Source organism: Protopterus annectens, chromosome 3.part1, assembly GCF_019279795.1.
Source record: "Protopterus annectens isolate FY-2018-M chromosome 3.part1, PAN1.0, whole genome shotgun sequence".
Lineage (NCBI taxonomy): Eukaryota > Metazoa > Chordata > Ceratodontiformes > Protopteridae > Protopterus > Protopterus annectens.
In genome coordinates, this window is record NC_056732.1 from 846,567,465 (window position 1) to 846,591,581 (window position 24,117).

At 39.3% G+C, this 24,117-nt stretch overlaps 1 protein-coding gene across 2 annotated transcripts in view; it reads right to left on the bottom strand.

Annotated features, from left to right (window-relative positions):
* LOC122798297 (beta-Ala-His dipeptidase-like) overlaps window positions 1–24,117 on the bottom strand; it is a 1,272,900-nt gene that overhangs the window by 1,180,301 nt on the left and 68,482 nt on the right. The window contains exon 1 of one of the 2 annotated variants that reach the window (XM_044067119.1): window positions 1–88. This exon is cut by the window's left edge and continues 14 nt beyond it. The exons of the other annotated variant lie outside the window; for it this stretch is intronic. Within the exon in view, the coding sequence (XP_043923054.1) occupies window positions 1–28 (28 nt within the window). The 5' untranslated portion in view covers window positions 29–88. Of the gene's footprint in view, window positions 89–24,117 lie in introns of those variants that run through there. 2 annotated transcript variants of the gene reach the window in all.

Consider the following 24,117-nt stretch of genomic DNA (forward strand, 5'->3'; position numbering starts at 1 on the left):
TAATCCAAAGGAAAACACGCAGAGACATAACTCTTCTCTTGAACGGCTGGCCTGACTTAAACTCCGTGCGGAACTACAGAATGCATTTTGATGATGTTGGCATTGTGACGCATGCGCATTTCTCCTTAAGGAAGACTCACACAACAAACTACAGATTTTTTTTTTAAAGCCTCCTGGCTAACCTGCAGCTGTAAGTGGGAGGTTGCTTGCCGCGCCTCCCCTCCCCCACCCTCCGCCCTCTGGTTCCAGCGCCAAGAAGAGCGCAAACTTTAGAATTAAAATAAATACATACAATGCGCCCTTTGCAAGGCTGGCCTGTATGACGCCCTAGGCGGTCGCCTAGTTCGCCTATGCCTATGGCCGGCCGTGGGTGGACCCCAGCCATAAACAAACTATACAATAGAAGGAGGAAGCTATTAAATGATAGAGCAAAATCCCAAAAAGGGAAGCATCACTGATCAGTATTAGCAAAAAACTACGGGCACTCATAAAATTGTCTAAGGCCAGCTTCAAGAGAAAAATTGCACAGGACACTAAGGATAATCACAAAGCTTTCTTTAGTTATGTTAGGAACCTGGGTGGTAATTCCCAGATATGCTCAGAATTAGTCCAAAATGACAAAAAATACACTGAACCCACAGACATTGCCAACATCCTAGCTGACAGGTTCAGCGCAAACTTCTCAACCCCCCTCCCCACCAATAGGGCAAATATCTATCCCAGCAGAGTGCTGCCCCCCTGACATCTCAGATGCTCAGGTAAGAGCCGCCCTCTCCAAAGCAAAAAATACAGCATAAATGGGACCAGACAGTGTCCCGGGCTGCATCCTACATGAACTCCAAGGAGAGCTAAACCCAAACATAAAACTACAGTTCAATCTCAGCCTTACTACAGGATATGTGCCCAAAGAGTGGCATACAGCAACAGTGGTCCCTCTCCATAAAGGTGGTGCCTCAACGGATCCTGGAAACTATCGCCCCATAAGCCTGACTAGCTTGGTCTGCAAAGCTATGGAAAGGATCATCATGGACTTCATAAATAAAGATATTGGGGACCTACAGACACTGGATCCTACCCAGTTCGGCTTTGTTAAGGGCAGATCCTGCCTCTTAAACCTGGTTGATTTCTTTGAAACAGTCACCAAGGCCATTGACGAGGGGAAGGTGGTCCACACAGCCTACCTGGACCTCGCAAAAGCCTTCGATACAATACCCCACTTGAGCATTATAGATAAGCTCACCAGCTTAAATATAAACCCCTATGTCACTAGATGGATTGCAAACTGGCTCAAGGACAGAACCCACATGGTTAGAATTGCTGGAGCCATGTCAGACTCCAAACCAGTTACAAGTGGTGTCCCACAAGGCTCAGTCCTGGGACCTCTCTTGTTCGGTATATATTTCTCGGAGGTACAGGCCAACACGGAAGGACTGTGGCTGACCAAGTTCGCAGATGACTGCAAACTGGGCGCCATAATCGACTCTCCAGCTGACACAAGCATCCTCCAAAAGGGCCTCATAGAAACAGACAACTGGTGCCAGAGCCATGGCCTCAAGCTAAATTCCAAAAAGTGTATAGTCATCCCCTTTGGCAAAAACAAAGTGCCCACAAATTACCACATAGGTGGTAATCCATTAAGTACAGAAGAAGTAATTAGAGACCTGGGGACCCAAGTTGATAGCAATCTCTCATTTGACAATCACGTGGCCAAAGTGGTTAGAAAAACATTTTATATAGCCCACCTAATCATGCAGGGATTCACATCTAGATCAGGGGAGGTCATCGTGCCTCTTTACTCATCCCTCATCAGGCCCATAATTGAGTACAATGCCCCTTTTGGGATGTACCTTACCAGACACCTGCAGCAACTGGAAAGACCCCAAAAGTACCTCACCAAGAGGATCAAAGGGCTCAAACAGATGCCATATGCTGCCCGGTTAAAGAAACTCCAGCTCTACTCAGTGGCATACCGCCTATTCAGAGGCGATCTGTGCCTGACGTATAAAGCTATGTCCAACCCAGAATTAATGGACATGCTGCACCTCAGAAAATCCAAATTCCATCGAGCTACGCGCTCGAGAGACTTGAACCTCAGCACTGAAATAAATAGGACATGCTGGAGGGACAGATTCATAACCCAGAGGCTCCCTTCACTCTGGAATAAAATCCCAGTCCAGGTTAGGCAGAGTCCCTCATTGACTGTCTTCAAGAATAATCTTGATGAGTGGATGGGAGATCATAGGTTTACCCTGGGTATCACTTCTGTGTCACTGTTAGACAGAGGCACAGTATAGTAATCTCGAAAAAGGGCATAGCAAAATAAATTTAAAATGGGTGGCGAAAGCCAAACACATTCTGGCTAGGCTTATAAATGCCCTAGGGCAGATAGCCTAGTATGAACCTATGAACCTATGAACCTATGAATAAGGACCTGCACCTAGTCACTGAAAAGCACCAACGTTTCTTTAACTGACTTGTCCCAAAGCAAGAAACTTTACTAACTGAAAGTGAAGTGCAGGACTTCATGATGCCTGTTTACCGTAATTTCTGTCTCAGGAACAAAGATTTGTTTATGCAAGCATTTACATTGAAGAAAAGAGAAAGGAATTAAGGTTCTTAAAGCTGAATATGCAGCTATGTTTAACTTTTTTTTGTTGTTTTTCTAGCAATGCAACAGAAGTAATTAATAAGTGCATGATTTTGACTGCCAGCAATTTTTCAGAAGCAGCAGAGCTCAAGTACAACTAGCTATACAACGGTGGCAAGATGACAAGCTTGCTTATTTACTAAATGATTCTGACATCAAGTGCAACAAAATAAAAATGTTACATAAGTTGCATGGAAATTCATTATAAGGTTGTACAGTGACTTCTCCTGGAAGATAAGCATGACTGTTACATGGGAAACAGTGCATACTATATAGATCAACTAATCGTGAAGCATCATCAAGAGTTTTTATGAAAAAAGAACAGAACATTGCAGCAGTACAAATAATATGTTAGAGTGATAGATGGAGGTAATGTTTACTTTTATGACCCATGCTTAACATTTCTTTTTAAATAAAATGTTAACATGAAGGATTGCACTTCGACAAGCAAATTCCTTTGGAAAAGGCTTCTGAAGCAGACTTGAAATGATAAGATATAGCCTAAAATAAGGGGCAGGGCAAAAGACTAAACTTATAAGTGGCTACAAAGTGCTCAAAACATTGCTTTTTAGAATGATCATTCATTGTCGTCACTAAAGAAAGAAACCACAATGAGCAATCGTAAAAAAACAAAGTTTTAATATAAGGAGCAGTTGGTAACCACTTAATAACAGGAATCCCTTGCCATACCACTCAAGGACACATAAAAAAAGTATATGTACAGATGTCTTGCATGCAAGGGCTTACCAACTGCTCCTGACATTAAAACTTTGTTTTTTACAAGGATCATGGATTGTGGTTACTATAGAAATGAACCACAATGAACGATCATTCTAAAAAGTAAAGTTTTCTATAAGGATCAATCGAAACGCAGGAGGAACCTCAGTGTTATACCCCTCAGCTTCTTAGAGCAAAAAAAATCTGCACTAAGCCTAGAATAATGGGGGTTACAAAAGAGCCAAAAATAGGGACCAATTTTAGAAAGTTGCTGAAATAACACTCCTGTTAAGTTGAATTTTCTGTATTGTATGAAAACTGAAATGACGCATGTCATTACATACTGGCTTGTGGCTTCAAAACAAAAGGAGGCACAAAGAAGAGCCTTATTATCAGAAAATGTTTATGTATCCATCATTTATTAAGCACTTTTAAGTGAAACTGCATTCACTTGTAAGTGCTTAACAAGTGCTTGTTACAATAAATGGTTGGCTAAAACGATCGGTCGCTGCCGTTCATAAAGAAAGCATATCAGCAATTAAGTAAACGAACAAATAAAAAAAAAAACTCGGTAAGAAAACTCAAGAAACTAAAGAGACAACACAGACTGACCACCTGTGCAGTTATTCTCCGTGCACAGACAACGGGAGCAAAGATGCAGAAAAGTTGGAAGTGTAAGCACCATTGAAAAGTGATAGGAACATAAAAACAAAACATAGTTGATACTGGGAGCCAAAACGGGATTGGAATTTAAGATATACAGGATATTCAAACAAAAAAATGACACTGTGGGCGGGAACGTTAGTGACGTGGTAAACTGGGCATTACTTTGGTCAGCAGTAGTGTGGACCCGAATTTTAAACACTGGGATTGTCTCTTTAACATGTGTACCAATAACACTTTGTTTTACAGCACAATAAACCACTTTTTTACTTGATTAAAAAGTATATATATATATATATATATATATATATATATATATATATATATATATTTAGAAAGCTTGTGAGGAAACTATTACTCTATTTTTGCTTTACTTGGATCACTTGTCTGTGTACTTAATAAAGGATTTTCGACTGGAAACAGACTGTCTGCCTTGCTTGGATTACTTTTGAATACTTAGTAATTCTGTACAATTATATATATGTATATATGTGTGTGTGTGTGTGTGTGTGTGTGTGTTTTTTACTTAAGACGAGTTTAAGTTTGCTACTTCTACTACTTTTGTCTGATCTGATTAATATACAGTGATTAACTAGAGATATATGGACTGAAAATCTTCCACACAGAGAAGTTTCTTACACTGTTTTAGATAATGAATTTAGAGCAATTAAATCAGTACAACAGAAAAGGAGAAGCAAAATGCATTTTTTTTTTCAAAATAAGTACAAGGAAATGCCAATAAATAATTCAAGATAAGTGGCAGTGCAGAAAGGGAGGAGGTTATAAAGCTCAATTTACAGTAAGGGTGGGCAGCTTAAAATCACTAAGTTTAAAAAGCAGATCAGGGAATGGGAAGGGATTGGATCAACTAAAAGTTGCCATTATTTAGACAGTCATCAAGGGAGTATGGAAATGTTCTGTTTTATAAAGCTCCATATTGAAATGTTGGCACTAGAAATGTCGAGTGCAGAAAAGCTGAAAAAAAGACTGAAAAACAAGAGAAGAGCAAATCTCAAAAATCACTCTTCTACTTAAAACTTCTTTTTGTGGGGGGTGCAAGCCTCCTACCTACAAACTTATATATAACAACTCCGAGATAACCATGCTTTAGAGAAAAGGGAATATTCCAAGAAATGGCATCTCAGACTCAGTACATGTAAGTCTGTTCCTTCTGCCATTCAATCTCCACATTTCGGGAACCTTTCAGGTGGGTCCTAACATTTCAAATGGTTACTGTTTTATAGCTCTATTCCCGTGTAAACACTTGGCAAAGCACTATGGAAGGGTGTACAGTGCTGACCATAGAGGACATCCTTCAACTCTTCCCCCTTCCTGCCAATGTCCTCTAGTGCTTAGACCACTAATCAAAGCCCAGTACTTTGGGTCACAATCAGGGCTCCATCACTCTGTGTCAAACAGCAGGATAAACTAGCACTGAGATTAAAATGTTGCTCTGTTGTAAATAAATAGAATTCAAAAAACTCTACCACAAGACAGGAAAAACATCAAGAAGTATACTTCACAATCTGATGTAAAATAAAAAAGCAAACCAAGAAAATCACAAAACCTCTAGGAGTATCCATAGATGAACACTTAAAATTTGATATTCACTTGCAATAAAACATCCCAAAAACACATCAAAACTTGGAATGCTCTATAGGCACAACTAGTTCCTTAGCCCTTCCACCAAACAAACCCTTGTCTTCACCTACCTACTCCCTTCCCTAATATATGGTACCCTTGTACTTACCAACCTCCAAACCACTCTAAAAGGTAAGCTTGAAACATGCTATAATAAAATTGCAAAATTCGCAACAAATTCCAAAAACTCCTCCTGTCATTGTATTGCTCTTCTCTCCCTAAAATGGCTGGAACTACCAAACCACCTCAACTATCTGCAACTTACTGCTGCACACAGACTTTAACATTAAACCTTCTGATTGTCCCACCCTTACCTCTATCTTCACCTTCTACCTCCCAAATAGGTCACTTAGATCTGAGAATCAGCAACTTCTTCAGATTCACAAACCAAACCTACCACCTGGCCAACTGCTCTTTTCATACTCTTTAGCCAATAACTGGAATGCTCTACCATTAACAATCAGAACAATCCAAAATCATGGCCACTTCAAAACTTCTCTTCGCACTTACCTATCTTCCACCTGGAAATGTACTTGCACTCAGCCTCCTTAATACCTAGCTCTAATGACATATTCCCTCCTAACTTTCAGTGCTGTGGATCATCTAAAAACCCTCTCTGCAGTAATTATCTCTACAAATTCCTGAAATCTGCTGACTAGTATTCTGTCTGGCCACTGAATTGCTGAGTGTGTTTTAACCGTCTAATCCAATATGTTAGATAATGGTATACTACTAACGTATCTAACTTTATTTCATTGTTCTTTTTCTTGTACTGAATTGCTAAGTGCAGTTTTACTCTCTAATCCAGTACGTTAGATAATGGTATACTACCAATGTACATAATTTCATTTGATTGTTCTTTTTATTGTACTGAGGAGCTTTTCTCCCCAGGCTTCCACTGAAAACTGGGTCTGAATGGCCCAGTGGACTTTCCCTGTTAACAAACTGCAAACAAGAAACAAACAAACAAATCAGAAAATATATAAAAATCATAAAGATATGTGCAATTAAAGCAAACAGACTGCATCAAGCAATACAAGTCTGACTACAAACTGTTTCACAACAGTTCCACTATGAAGTCTCAGGTACCTAAAAGGTAGTGAACCATAACACCAATTAATGACTGAAATACACAAAGATGGAAACTCCAACTGTAAGTGATTTTTTCAGGGGGGCAAGCTTCCCTGCAGCCCTCAATGATGGGGAAGAAGAGTTGCCCTCCCCTCAAACTTATATACGTTAAATATACAGTTGCACAAATATGAAGAAGGAAGAAATTTCCCAAAATTATTGCCAGAGCATACACAGAAACCACGTTGGCAGTGATTTCCAATGGCAAACAGCTATTAATTTTTGTCCTCAGCGTCTTGTGACTTGGGTGCCTGACATTGGGGGATGAAGTACTGAATGACTTGTACAGCAGCCATTTCTCAGCAGCTCAACCTATTTCAGAAACTGAGGTAAAATGAGAGAAGGCACAGACTCAACAGAAGCATATGAGGGATACAGAAGACATGCTAACATTGAAAAAAAAAAACAGAACAATGACCTAATAAAATACATTTAAATATGTACAGAACAAGATGGGAGTACTATATGTAATACAAGTAGCATTTATTGAACTACATCAAAAGTCATAATAACAAGCTGGGGAGTTTTACTGTAATAGTTAGATAAGCACATGCATTAAAGAATGTATAAACATGCAGGAAAAAGACAACTCAGACATAAAACTACTACTAGACTACCAAGGGTACACAGAGAAACTGAGTGCACTATTAGAAATGACTCCATAGGAGCTAGGCCAAGAGTAGCAGACATCTTGTAAACATTTAAGAGAAAAGACTGCACTGAATGTGAGTCATTCATATTATAATGAATCCTTGGCTATTACTAACAGATGCCTACTTGATCAAAGTTATGAACAGTTGATATTTTGGAAATATTATTAAATTAATACAAAGAGATACTTTGCCAGCAAAACAGAAACACCTCAAAATGGGAAAAGATAATAAACTAACAGAAGCACAGCAACTAAGCCAGCAAACATTTAAACAAAGAAATAAACTATTTATCATAAAAAAATAGGAAGCCTTACTTAACATGTGATTTTTCAACAATGTGTAGTATTTCACCCTGTAAACAGCTAGACGGTTGAACTTGAATTGAGGAGACATCAAACTATACACCACAAGGGGGAAACCAGACAAAAGCAAGACTGTTACAACCCCAAATATATATGGTTAATAAACCCAACGTTGCATGAAGACACCTCTGGGCAAAGTGAGCAAGTATCAGCATGCAACCGCTCTAGGGATATAATCCTCAACACAACAATGAATAGAACATGCTGGAGGGATAGATTCCCATCGCAGAGACTTCCTTTACTATGGAACAGGGTCCCAATCTACATAAGACAGAGCCCCTCGCTATCACTCTTCAAGAGGAACCTTGATGAGTGGATGGGTAACAGAAAGTTCACACCGGGGATCACACCAACATCACTACTAGATAGGGGCCAAGGGTACTAGCTGCTAGTACAAGGGTCTAGGGAACTACTAAAGGGGCGGTGAATACCGCACAACGTGGCTGGGCTAATATATGCCTTCGGGCAGATAGCCCAGTACCAACCTATGAACCATTAAGGAGCATAAAGACCAAAACTAAAACAGGTGAAGAATTACCTTTTTACTTGCCACAAAAATACAACTGGAGTCACCTTTTTAATTGCCACAAAAAAAAAATAAAAAATAAAATAAAGAGAGATGTCACTGTGGTACAGATAAATGTTTCTAGAACAAAAGAAAATATGGAATACAATGAAAAAAATAAACTACAAGTTGGACTGCTAACTAAAATATAAATAATTCAACAAGAAAAACTTTCTTACAGATTCTGGTAGACAATGGTGTTCTACAAAATGAAGTTCAACAACTCCACAGATATTGAAATCCACAGTTAATAAACAAATACAGCGCCTTATCAAAATTAATAAAAACTCTGAATATTCTGCAAACAGTAAAAGTTCACAGATGAAATTCCAGCAAAACAGCAAAAGGTTCAACATGAAGCCAGTACAACAATCACACAGAAAAGCACATTATCAGATTTTGCCAGCTTCAACTTCTTTAGAAAAAACAACAGACTCAATGGGGGGATTCAGAAACACTGTCCTCTGCTCATGGTATCTGCTGCAACTAAATGTAACAGTTTCTATGATCATGGGAAATGCAATTCAGAGACATGTTAGTCACGAGCAAAGACTCGTTAATGTCTCTGAATTATGTGGTGTTGCTGCTAGTGTTAATCTAAACTTTGCTGAAGTAATCACCTCTGGCAATCAATGCAAGATGTTGGCACAGGCACTCCCCTCATCCATTCTCTCTCTCTCACACACACACACACACACACACACACACACACACACACACACACACACACACACACACACACACACACACACACACACACACACACACACACACACACACACACACACAAAACAACAAATCATCAACATACCTCCATGCCTTTTACTTACCTGTCCCTGATGTAGTCTCTTTTTTTCCTGCCCCTTGTAAATCTCTGATGTTTACAGTCAGCCAGTCAACAATGCCAGACATTAGAGTTTCATTCTTCTGAATGTTCAGAAACTATATTTTGATGTTAGACCTGTAACTCTTACATTGTTAACTTACTAAGAGTAATATTTAAAAATTCTCTGTGATATCATCCAGGTTCGTCTGGACATCCTGAGCAGCGCCACTGACAGGTATGGCAGCCCCTCCAGTTGCAAGCCATAAAAAAAGGTTTGAACCCACTAGCCTTGACACAGAAAACAGCTAATTAACAAGTCAGGGATTTAGCTCACTTAATAAAATAACAGATTTTACATACTAATGTATTTTCTGAACAAGATTGTTTAGAAAATGCATTACAGTGCAAGGTCTGTTATTCTTTAAAGTTCTCTGTTAACTCAATAAGCTAAGACTCTGAATGGTTTATAAGCTGATTTCTCTGTCAAAATCTGTTGTTCTATTAACTTTGTAAGTGATGAGACTAATATTAGTGAAGCTCACTAATGACTAGTGTCTTCTGTGTGTATTTTGTACTGCCAAATCTTTTCTATTAACTTTTAAAGTGACCTAGATTACTTCTTAGAATTCCTTGCTGTTTAGTGCTCCCACTACCCATCTGTCTTCCATGCTACAAAACTGGTATTATGCTAACTTTGTAAGTGACTTTAGGATACCGTTAATGACTGTCCCAGATGTGCAGTGTTCCCCGTGCCCATTTATCTTTCGTGCTGCAAGATCTGTACTATGGACTTTTTAAGTTACTTTAGGGTATTATTTACATTTCCACTGTGCCTAGTGTCCACCCCCAATACTGCAGGATTTGCTTATTAGTCTAAAGGCGTTTAGAGGTATGACAGTCTCTCATACAAACAAATGCACACACACACACACACACACACACACACACACACACACACACACACACACACACACACACAAAAAAAAAAAAAAAACCTACATTACCTATCTTCTGACTAACTTCTCTACTGCAACTCTCCAGGCAGTCACACAATCTCATACACATAAACAGAAAAAACACAACACTTGTCTCTCACATGAAACCAATCATCTCTCTGCATACACTCACACATGCAACCACACAGATACACAAATGCACACTACCTACCCACTAAACTCCCCACCACTTACGTCTTATGTGATCTCACCCATTGAAAGTAATACATGAATTAACTCAGCCAGCCAAGCTAAGCTGTGCAGTTGAGCAATTCTCTGAATTGCTCATCTGCATAAATGCCTTAATGCAGGCATTTACAGGGAGAGCACGTTACTAATTAGCATCGGCTGCTCCCCTAGAATGGCTCATTAGCATGTATGTCAGCCAAGGAGATGGCCAACCGCAGTGATTACGCAGACTGAGTAGAATCATTGTGAAAGCCTGGCTGCTGAATCAGAAAGGGCTAAAATCAGTGGGAAAATGGCTGAGTTAGGGGTTACCACTGGCAGTAGCCCTTTCAGACTCCCTACAGAATCCCTAGGAATGTAAAATAAAATAAAAAGAGAGAATAAAATAAATACACAACTACTTTAAGCAACAAAAACAGAAACATTCCCTAGTAATACACACATCAACTGCTGATTAGTAAATAGGTCAAAACAATATTTTAACTTCAATATTAATAATATATAAAAATGTCTTATTTATTATAGCACTTGTTCCTTGTAAGGTATGTTTGGATTTGCTATGGTTGCTTGTTGTCTGATGTGTTGTTTGGTACATTCTTTGTGTGATTCTTATTTTACTGTGTTGAGTTTTATGCATTCTGAAAAATTCGAGTAATTAACAATTTAGTGGATAACATTTAATAATGAGTTCATAGTTCCAATGCTAAGGTTGAATTACACAAGGAAATATCAGATGATGGTAAATAAGTACTTTACCTTGGCATTTAATACTTTGATCATACCTTACTATTGATCAAATTAAACTGTTGTGAGATCTCCGTACATAATTATTTGGATGATATCATGGTTATCAAATTACAAATTCAAGGCAATATTTAACAACCAAAGACTGGATGGTAATCAGCATGGGAATTCTGCAGAGCTCAGATTTGTGTTCTTTTCTTCTGTCAGTATGCATCATTGACCAACAGTCCTGATTTGTAGTAGCATGTTATTAATTTACTTTGTTTGCCTTTGTTTATCATGTCTGTGTGTTTATTAGGAGATGTGGTAGGATCCAGTTATAGAAGACTTATAAATGGGATAGTTTACAAAATCTTGAAACATTTTTTTTATTTTCTTAAACACAAAGCAAAAACTGCAATATAAAGGTACATTCAATGAGGAAATAAAAATAACTGAGCAATGGAAAATCCCATAAATTGTAACACCCCATGCCCCAACTTGCCAGCCTAAAAATATCATATTACAACAGTATAAACTGATTTGTGTTCTGTTTAGAGCATCCATGAATGACCACCACTATTTATGAAGGGAAAATCTAGCTGAAACTGACTGGCTAAATAGCCTAAATTATCCCTTTGGTAACCACTGAACCTAAGAACATAATTGCCATATATTGTTTGAGAGGCTTCTGCTAGCGTAGCTCTCAACCTCTTGGTACATAAAATCTGGACAAACCCAAACACAATGGGACAAAGCCTCAAAAATAAGGACAAATTTTAAATACTGATCTTATAAACTTAGAAAAGTGTTAAAATAAAAGGTGTTGTTTACTATGCACTTTTTAAAGTATACAGTCTGAAACTCAAATGACTGTCATTATTTAGAGAATTCAAACATCAAGGATTTGCCACAGAAATCTAGAAAATCACAAATTTAATGAGGAACAGACCAAAAATATGTGGCGAAAATCAGGGCATTCTGTGAAAATCTGTACAGTTGAGAGGTATGATTCTGCTAGCTATCACAGTGGAGATGTAAGAGGTAAGTTAGTTTCTTATTCTCTCTGCCCACTCTACCTCCCTGGTCACTTATCTGTATTTCTGGGATGGAATAGACATTCCTGCCACAATACTATTTCTGGACAGTCGTTTCTTAATCCATCATAGCTTCTTACTGTTCATGTACTCGTAAATTATCTTTCCATTCTATTTTCCTACCTAACCCACTTCTCTACATTAAACCTTACAAGACTTCTAGAACTTAACACATTCCCAGCCTTTTCCTTGCTACATTATTCCAACGTGTCCCTAACGCTCTCCTGTACCAATACACATCACCATACTTACCTGTCTTGCTGATTGCTTTTTGCAGCTAATCTCTGTTCGACCTGAGCCATCCCGCTCCATTCACCCTCGCTACACTCCGGCTCACTCCACTCCCCTACCCTTACCCACATTCTCACCCACCCCTGCATCAATTACATTCACTTTCACCATAACTCCTCCCCTTCCTCTTCATCATCCAATCAGCTATCCATCTCCCATTAAGCAATTAACTCTATTCTCACCCCATCATCCGCTAGATTTAACTAATTTAATTAAAGCTAATCCACGGTGGTGGTGCTGCAGTAGCATTGTCGCCTCACAGTAAGACGCTGTCCAGTTTGATTCTCAGCTAGAGCGTCTTCTGTGTGGAGACACACGTGAATGGGCGTACCTTCGTTGAAGTTTGTGCGCCAGGGCTGGTAACTCTGCACGTAAAAATCAATACCAATCATTAGCAGACCGGAGTTCCGCTGTGGCGACCCCTAACCGGGAAAAGCCGAAAGACACAAACAAACAGGTAATCTACTACCGTATCCTATTCACACTTACCACACTCTCTGTCCATTTTACATACCATATCTCATAATAGGGTCCCCTCAGTCTACTATGTCCTCCATCCACATACTAATCTCTATACGCTGCCCCCTCACCCTATTTCTTTGTCTCCTATCTCAAATAATGTAATTTCACATAACTATTACCCCTCAAAATATCACATCTACAACAGCCTCACATTCCTCAGCTCTCCCTAGCTACTCAGATATATCCTCCAGCCTGTACCCACTCAACGTACTACTACACACAAAAGTAAAGCCACTTCTCCTCCAAAAATGCCATTGCAATAATATATCTACCCATAAACTATCAAAAAGATATATCTTATCCTTCCCCTACTTATTCAAGCATTCTAGCATACCCCTACATGGAGACATCCACCCAATCCTTGAACCTAACTCACTGAATCCCAACCTTCCTAACCAATCAAATCACTACATTTCACAACAATCAATCTCCAAAGTACCAGGAATAAAATACCAGAATTCCATTTCTGGTTATCTCTTAATAAACCAGATATATTAGTTGCAATGGAAACTGGGCTGAAACCCTACATAAAAGACACAGAATTCCTCCCCACAGGGTACACCTGCCAAAGAGCTGACAGACCCCATAAAAAAGGAGGAGGCATTGCCATACTCTTTCCTAACACTCTAACAGTTGCCCCTTATTCCAACCCTATCCCTCATTTCTCGACAGCTGAGATACTTATACCTCAGCTCAAACTGAATAATTCTAAGCATCTCTGCATCATAGCCATCTATATCCCCCCAGGCAACAATATTCTACTTCTTGAACATATTCTTGCCTGGATGTCTACCACTACAAACAATGACACAATTATCCTTGGCAATGTAAACATAAACTGGCTACAGTTCACAGGTCACTCCCCCACCATCTAACATCAACCTATTCAATTTCACTCAGTTAATAACAGACATAACAATACCTATCATAAACAAAGACAATGGCTCCATTCTAGACTGGATACTAGTCTCTGACCCAAATAAAATCTCAACAGCAGTCACACTTCCTTGTAACATTAGTGACCATCTACCAGCCTATGTATTTCATAAAACCAACCAAATACCTTCTCAACACCATTTCAAACAAAATAGAAATATAAATAACTTTAATCCTACAACTCTTAATGAAATCCTGAGAAAAATAAATTGGAATCTACTACAGGTACTTCCCCTTGATGAGGCTGTTGGGCTCTTTAGCTCTACAGTCTTCAGACCTTAAACAAACTAGCCTCACTAAGACAAAAAAAGAGTAAAAACCAAGCACTCCATATGGCTCTCCAGAGCTGCCAAGCGAACCATGATTACCAGGGTCAAAATCTGGAAAAAGTGGCTAAAGTACAAAAATCCCAACAATCTCCTAGAATTTAAACAGCTCTGTAATCAAACAAAGTGTCTAGTTATTAAAGGACAACAATAGGATTCTATTATTAAACGCTCAACTTCTCTTTACTTTTTCTCCCTATTTACTGTCCCTGTTATGAATAAACAACAATGCACCATTTAAAATATTTTAAATTGACTGTTTCTCTCCACTAGAACAGTACTTTACTGTACTGTGGTGGTTTCACTTTCAAAAAACTTTTACCCAGCCTTGCTGCAGTCTCCAATTCATTGATATCATCAAGGCTATTGAATACAGGTAGTTTTCTGGCCAATTCCCTCCCCAAACTGACATCATCACAACAGTCCTAAAAACCTACCCATGCTGTGATGTCACAGCTGCCTGGTCCTTCCCCTACCCATACAGAAAGTAAAAGCTAGAACAAGGAAACAGTACATGAGTCAGGTGTACTGCTGTGAGCTGTCAATCACAGCAGGTAACAGCTCAAATAACCCTAGCACTTTGACAGCTAGGGAAGTTAGGTGTGAGTGGGGTGGGAGATGAGTCAAAGTAGTACAATTCAGGCTTCACAAAAGATTGCAGTTTAGCCATTCTAAAAAAGAGGCAGCAGTAAAAAGCCCTTTGAAAATCTGTTCTGTTGCATTTGCCCTGTTTGTGTTTTAAGTAGTCATTGAACTGCATGAAATGTTACTTAAAAGTAACTGACTGAAAGACAGCAGTGTATGCATGCAAAAATGTAGTGACAGAAAGAAAGAGGCCTGCATGATGTATTTTTTACAGACAAGCATGCATTGTGGGATACATAGAGGCAGATTAAACAATCAGAATTGCTTCAAGATGCCAGACTGCATGTGGTTAGACCCAGAAATTATGTATAAAATATTTAAAAACCTGTAAATCATCCCAGAGTGGTTTTAAAAGTAGGAAACACCAAACCATGATGAAATAAACATGTTTTTTTTTGAGTCTGTGGGTGTGATTCTCCTTTAACGACAGAAAAGACTATTATCTAAACCTCCAAAAGAATAACAAACAAAATCCAAAGAAATTTTGGAACTCTATCTCATCCCTAATTAACCCTGGTACCAAAAACAACCTCTGCCCATTCCCAGACAAAAAATACTGAGGAATAGCCACCCTCTTCAACTCAAATTTCATTGAAACTATAGCTAAATTTACCACCACCTTTCCCCAAACTAACACCAATGCTAACTCCTATCCACTATCACCTCCTTCACAGGATACTACAACTCCCTCCCCACCCACCTTTTCCTTCTCCCATATACCTATCACTACCATAACTAAACTTCCCCTAAAACATAAACCTGCCTCCAGTACCCCAGATAACTTATACCCTGAATACCTCCAAATGTCAGCAAGAGCCATTGCCTAGCCTATCCTATCAGCATACTTCTTAACAGATCTCTCCAAGAGTCCTATGTCCCTGCCATCTGTAAAAATCATATATACTTCCTCTCCACAAAGGTGGTAGCAACATTGACATCTCTAATTTCCAACCCATCACTATTCTCTCTGCCCTCTCTAAAATCCTGAAAAAATGTGTCCACTATCAACTACTTAACTTTCTACTGCAAAAACAACTCCTCTCTCAAACTCAGCATGGGTGTAGGTCATGCCACAGCACAACTACTGCTCTTATTTCCTTTATGGACACAGTCAATCAAGCCAGAAACAATGGTAAAATTATATCTTCACTCTTTCTTGATCTCTCAAAAGCTTTTGATAGTTTCCCACTCTCTACCCCTCAGTAAACTTTCTAATCTAGGTATCTCCCCCAACTCTTAACTGGTTTGTTAACTACTTAAACAAAAGACAACAATCTACTAAATGGCTCAACTCTTTCTCTCCATTTATTGTGTCTCCCACAGGTGGTCCACAGGGCTTCATCTTAGGACCCTTTATTTTCAGTATTTTTATAAATAACTTTCACTCCACTCTAAAAAATGGATCTGTTGTACAATATGCAGATGATTCAACCATTATTTGTTCAGCTAAATCTACAACAGAACTTCTGCAAATAACCCAAGATGCCTTTACTGCTACTAAAACGTGGATGGCCAATAATCATCTAAGTGTAGCAACTGCCTCATGTACACAGATAACCACCTAGGAACACAATTTGCAAGAGATACAATTACATTAGGAACCTAGAGTCCAAGCTCTGTCCCTCACAAGCCAGCATGTCTGGCACTGAGAAGGTTGTCAACACAATCACTACACATGAAACACCACCCACACCTACACAACACACACCCACATATGTGGAGGTCCTCAACAAAAACATACCCAAACAAAGGAAACCTCCGAGCCAAAAACCTCTGAGGCAAATAGACACGTGATCTCCACAGCCCTCTACACCACATACCACTCATAATTCACACACCTCTGTCTCACAACCACTAAGGCTTAACTATAAACCCAACATATTAGTCATAGGTGACTCCATTGTGAGACACACAGATGTGTCTCTCTCCAGGCTGGATAAGGAGAAAGTCATGGTTAGTTGTCTGTCAGGGGCCAAAATCTGCCATATCACACATGCACGCAAGTCTCTCAACAACAGGTACTGTTATGACTCTGTCATACTCCATGTTGGTGTGAATGACTTGAGATGTACCTCCCTGGACTATATGAAGAGAGACATGATTGAAATCACTGAATATGTGTCCCAGGCAGGTATGTCCCTAGCCTTAAGAAGCATTCTACCATCACCCAGAATGATGCCTGAATGCAAACAGAAAATGATTGATTTTAACAATTGGTTTAGTTTCTGGTATCATTCCAGGGGGATCCAGTACCTGACAGCCTGGGAAGATATGATCAACAGACCATAATGCTTTGCCAGAGATGGCCTGCATCTGTCTCACCTGGGCTGCAGGATTCTGGCAAAGGCTCTTGCCTCCCCTATAGTGCCTTTTTTAGGAAAAGTGATGAGGTTAAAACTACCAACATAAAAATGTCAACAAAACACAAATTAAAGGTCATGCTGCTAAATGTTAGGAGTCTAAACATGAAACTGCACTCATTGCAAGCATTCCTAAAACTGGAAAATGCTGACATCTGTGTGGTCACAGAATCCTGGTTTAAAGCTGTGGAGAGCATCACAGCCTTACCTGGTTACTCATCCTATCATACATTCAGACCCCAAATTGTGGGTAGTAAAGCCAAAGGAGATGGTGTTTCAATATATATATTAAAGACATACACACCTCCAGGCTGGTCAAACAGTATGACACACAGGAGGCACTCCAGGTGCAGTTAACTATTGACATGACCCCTATACAAATAATAGCTAGCTACCGACCCCCAAATCTGAATCAAGATGCCCAAACTGCCTATCTAGACCTCTTCAAATCTATCAAGATTCAACCCTTTACCCTGATCCTGGGTAACTTTAACTACCCAAACATAGACTGGAAGAACTACTCTTGCCAGACGACAAATACCCAGAGATTCCTCAATTTTGTAAATGCAAATACTTTGGAACAGCTAGTCGATACCTCCACAAGAGGTGATAATATCTTGAACTTGGTATTAACCAACATGAGTAGCCACCACAGCATCCTTGCAGTATCACCCTCCCTTATAAGATCCAACCATAAAGCAGTCATGTTTGAAGTCACCATCTCCCTCGACCCCCTCTAGCTACGGTCAATCAAAAAAACTTCTCCAAAGCTGATTACAGCCTCCTGAGGGATGGTATAAACAGCTTCACACAGCCCCCTCCCCCCCTCTCTAGGAACTGGCACTAGTATCCAAAACTATACCAAATTACTATACAAACATTTATATAGATGTATGGAATCAGGAATACCAGACAGGTCTAAGTCATCCTCCACAAGGAAGAGTAAACCTGTCTAGTGGACATCTGCAATAAATAAACTCTATAACAGAAAAAAATTGCTGACCAGGACCAAGAAGGAGCAGGTACCCAAGATACAAGCAAATAAGAGCACTAGTGAAATTCTCCAAAGCAAACTTCGAGTCCAAATTGGCCACATCTACTAGAGGCAATCATATGGCCTTCTTCACATGTGTCCATAATCTCAAAGGTAGCATCCAGATCTGTTCAGAACTGATGTCAAGGACACCACATATATAACTGCCGTAGATATAGAAAACTTACTGGCTGACAGATTCAGCAAAAATTTCACCCTTCTGTCCCCCATCAGTAAATCAGGACATCCGCAGTACCTGCCCCCTTCCCCTTACATCTAGGGATAAGGTCCATGGGACCTGATAACATCCCAGGCTGCATCCTACATGAACTCAGGCAGGAACTTGCAGCACCATTAGGCAACCTTTTCAACCAAAGCCTGAGTACTGGTTTTGTCCCAGCTGAGTGGAAGACAGCCACTGTCATCCCTTTACACAAAGATGGATCATTTACTGATCCAGAAAATTATACACCCATAACCCTAACCAGCCTGATCTGCAAGGCCATTGAACGGATTATCATGGACAAGGATATTGGCAACCTCCAAACACTCGATTCCACACAGTTTGGCTTCATCAAGGGGAGGTCATGTGTGATAAATTTGGTCGACTTTTTTGAGACAGTCACCAAAGCCATGGATGAGGGGAAGACAGTGCACACTGCCTACCTTGACCTGGCCAACGCCTTCAACACTATTCCCCACTCGGGCATAATAGATAAACTCTCTCAACTAGGCATCAATCCATATGTTACCAGATGGGTAGCCAAATGGCTCACTGATAGAACCCAGCTAGTCAAAATAGGGGAAGCCACCTCAAGCAGTAGACCTATATCGAGTAGCATACCTCCGATTTCAGTCTTGGGGGCCTCTGTTATTTGGGATATACCTTTCTGAGCTACAGACCAAAACCAGTATGCTATGGCTGACCAAGTTTGCAGATGACTCCAAGCAGGGAGCTGTCGTCAATTCCCCTAGTGGCATGGACATCCTCCAAAAGAGTCTCACTCAAACAAATGACTGGTGCCAGAAACATGGCGTCAAGCTGAATATAAAAAATGCATCATCATCATCCCCTTTGGGGAGAGAGATGTCCCCACAAATTATCACATTAATAACAATGATCTAAGCACGCAGTCAGTCATGAGGGATTTGGGCACCCAGATTGATAGCAGCCTGACATTTGAGCACCATGTTGCTTCCATTGTACGGAAAGCTTTCTACATGGCCCACCTTATAAGTAAGGGTATCTCATCCAGGGACAAGGAGGTCATAATATCCCTGTATTCTTCCCTTATAAGGCCCATTATTGAGTACAATGCCCCATTCGTCATGTACCTCGCAAAGCACATGCAGCAGCTGGAGAAACCACAGAGGTTCCTCACCAGGAGAATCCAGGGCCTCAAAAATCTACCATACACAGATAGGCTAAAAGCCCTATGCCTCTACTCTGTTTCATACAGACTCCTCAGAGGTGACCTCTGTCTGGCAAACAAGGTGTTCTTGGACCCCGCCTTGATGGGACCGCTGCATAGCCGGAAGTCAAGCTCCATTCAAGTAACCCACACACGCAGCCTCAACCTGGTCTGTGACATCAATAAGACTTGCTGGCGGGACAGATTTGTGTCCCAGAGACTCCCCCATCTATGGAATAAACTCCTTCTCCACATCAAGCAGAGTATCTCTTTACCCCTTTTTAAGCACAATCTAGATAACTGCATGGGAAATAGAAAATACATCCCTGGGATTCCACCCATGTCCCTGCTGGACAGGGGCATTGGGTGCTGATTTGTCTATGCATGGACTAAACTCTTGGCTAGGCTTATAAGGGCCTCAGCGCCAATAGCCTAGTAACTTCCTATGATCCTATGATCCTATGATTCCCTAAACCCAAACAAAACTAAATTGCTATTATTTACTCCTAAGAGAAATCTCTTTATTAACAAGACAGATTTTATCATTCACTCTCAAAACAACAGCACTATAGAAGTTGTCTCCCACACAAAATTAGTTATTCCAGATGAAAACCTGACATCCAACCTCCACATCCACAATAATATCAAAAAAAAAAACATACCAACCACTGGGCACCCTCTACAGACATAAACACTTCCTTAATTGCACTACAATGTGTACATTTGCCTCAACCTTTCTCTACCTTCTCTCTTGTATGGTGCTCCTCTCCTCGCCAATGTCCACTCCACCCTAAAAACTAAGCTTGCATCCTGTTACAACAAGGTCGTCAAATTTGCAACCAACACAAAGTACTCCTCCCATCACTGTATCCCTGTACAGCAGCGTAACTGGCTCAAACCTGTTCATTATCTAACCTACCTACAACTACTTACTGCACACAAACTGATTTACAAACCCACAGACTGCCCAGACCTCTCTTCCATCTTAACCCACTACCATCCAAACAGGCCACTCAAATCTGAAAATCAACTTCTCTTGCAAGTAGACAAACCAAAACTTCCGGTAGTTGACATGCTATATTCCTTTTCTATTGCCAAGCTATGGAATTCTCTCCCAACATCTTTTAGAAACTCTAGCCAAATTGTCTCCTTTAAAAAATCTCTGCAGCAGCACCTCTTCACCCAGTGGCAATGTAGCTGCCTCAACTCTCAATCCTCCATTACCTGATTAAGGTGTTTATCTCAAACCATATTAACCTGTACATATCACATGTCTTCATCCATCATATACTGATTTTTGTATACTGCCTTTTGTCTTTCTATAATACTTTGTACATATACTAATGTTTGCATACTACTTTTGCCTTTGTATAATACTTTGTACATACATATTATATGTTAACATGCATTCTTATTTGTGTCTGCATAATACTTCTGTCTTTGTTATAATATTACATGTATTTAATAATTATTTTGAGTTTTTTATACTACTATACTAACTTATTTGTGGAGCTTTTCTCTCTGGGCCTCCACTGAAATGGGCTCTTTTGGCCCAGGGGACTTTCCTGGTAAACAAATGTCAATAAATAAATGTTCTGATGTTGTCTGATAATATAAAAGAAGCATTTGAGACCACTGCCTTCCTCTAACGGTTTTGATAAAGATGATATGACAGATGGCATAGGTTATAATGTTGAAAGTCCATTTCTTATTTAGCTGTAGTTGGAGCACCACTTCTTTGGTTTGCTAAGGTATTTGCATAAACAGCTTCAGAATACATTTCCAAAAAGATATTTATTTATTTCCATTTTTCTCTGAATCAGTGCTCATTTCTTGACTGTACTATAACTCTTGAAATAGATGATGACACATTGCTATTTAAAAACATTAAACTGTTTCCAAATACAGCTCCACATAATGTCTGTTTGATGTCACATTTCATTGGTGTTTGTCTGTTATCAAAAGACACGGTTACTGTAATGGATTCTCTGAAAATGAAGATATGAATAAGATGAAAGTCTGGTGCTTTTACTGTTTTTATTGATTTATTTACGTTTGCAGTGTTCATGAGTAGTTATAAGGCTTATGGTTTAGGACACTATTGAGAAGCAAAACCCATTTTCCCAAGGCATTTTCTAGTTAAGTTGCTTGTTCAAGGTTACACAGCAGGCAGAAAGAATCAAACTCTAGACCAAAGGAAGCAGCACATTAACAGCTCATAGGCTTAATCATCTGCTCTGCCAGACTGTTCCTTTCATCTTCTTAAAGAATTTTTTTCTGCTAACTGTTGTGTAGATGAAGCTAACTTCATTTTCACCTTGGTGAGCCCCTTTATACTGGTACTTCACTCATGAAGCTACTCAGTAACTGTTAACATACAAGACAATAACAGGTGCAAATGTAATATTGTATCTTAACCCCATGAAATTGTATTCTTCATGCTATCAGTTAACTAGGATAAACTCTGGGAGAAACACTGGTAGTACATGACTGAGTAACTACTACATTTTGCAATTTAAAGCTAAATAAGCTTAAGATACTTAGTGTTTCTGAGAAATTTAGGTAGACAATGTTAACTCACTGCTGGAATATAATTTAATATAATCAGGAATGTAAATCAAAGAACACATACATGTCTGCATGGTCCTAAAAGGTGTGCCACGGGCTTATAGTATAGAAATAGCCCAAAGATAAACTTTATAGGCCTCTGCCCAGATGGATTTTCTTTGAATGTGTGTTTCAAGGGCAGAGAAGTTTACTGTTAATGTTGTCTGTTTTCATTGTGAGACTGCATTGTTTTCTTTAGCAAATGTCTATCAATGTTTGTGCTATAAAATTTGAAATAAACATTTTAAATGAAATCCAAATATCTGTAATCACTGTAGAAGTAAACAAGAAAATAGTATGAACACTGACAGGTTTTAACAGTGTTTATGGTAACTGGTAACTGGTATCCCACTTGTGACCCATAGGGTGACAGGTGGGATACCAGACTTCAATAGAGCCTTTTGGATTATCTTTGTTTTCTTTTCAGCCCCAAGGAGTTTTCCACTTAAGATAATCACTTTAAGGAGACCACCAGTGATATGGAAACGGACAACATGAGACTTAAAAACCTTCTAAAGACACCTACCTGGGTAAATTTAACACTGTTCACTGAGCATGACAACCATACAGGTGGATCCCCAAGAGACAACATCCAACATGGTCTTATATAGACAACTTTCTCCTCCTCAAGAAACAATAAAAAGACTGAACACACTGCACTGGGAAGAAATTTACCTCAGAAACTGTACTGAAAAATAACTGATTCCTTCTGGTCTAAAGCTGTTCAAGAAACCCATGTGGAACATCATGGAATAGAACTTACTCAGAGAATAGGGCACAGTTTTAAGGGATGCTAGTCTCAAGCTGATTGGGATCCTCCTTAGGCATAACAAAACCCAGCAGGATTTGACTATCATCAGTATCTAAAAAAAAATATTACTAGCTTATCATTTTTTTAGTGTAAGATAGGCAATTTATTCCTCGAGGGCAACAGGTACTTTATTTGTAGATGAAACAATGAAATATAAAGTTGTTTGCTAGCAGCAACCTCTTCATTATTTACAGATCTCTTTAATGTGGAATTATTTAGATAACTTTTACTTCTTCAGAGATTGTACATATGTACTGATACTGGTGGACTGTAGAAGTTTGAGTAGACTTTTATGACAGAAATGTTCTGAATTGGGCAGCTTTGTCATTATTGGTGCATGTATTTATTTCATTGTTTACTGGAAATTTTTCAAAACAATAAATTTAAAATGCCCTCTAAAACTGTACTGTATTGCATGAGGAATGTCATTTAATACAATCAGGAAGGTGTATGAAAGAGCATGTGTATGTTTCGTGTGCAAGGGGCCTGTGATTTGAAAACAACCCAAACCCAAAGTTAATCTTTATCTGCCACTGACAAAATGTATTTTCTTTGAGTGTAGGTTTCAATGTTGTTTCAATGAATGTGAGTCTCAAGAGCAGAGAATTTTTAATGCTAAGTCTGTTTTCATTGTGAGACTGCATTGCTTTGTTTAGCAGATATCTATTAGTGTTTGCGCTGTAAAATGCAAAATAAAACTTTCAAATGAAGTCCAAATCATCGCAGAAGTAAAGCAGTATGCACATTAGTGTTTATGGTAAATGGGGTGAAATAGCCAAGTAATGGTTCATTGGAATGGCTGCGAGGGGGGGGGGGATCCATTCAACCATGATTTTGCGAGGGGGAAGGGCAGCAAAGTCAAAGACAGCCCCAGCTGATCTATACCTTTCAACTGTCCAGATTTTTGCAGAATGAATAGATTTTTGCTTCTTACTTTTTGGTTTATTCCTCATAACATTTGTGGT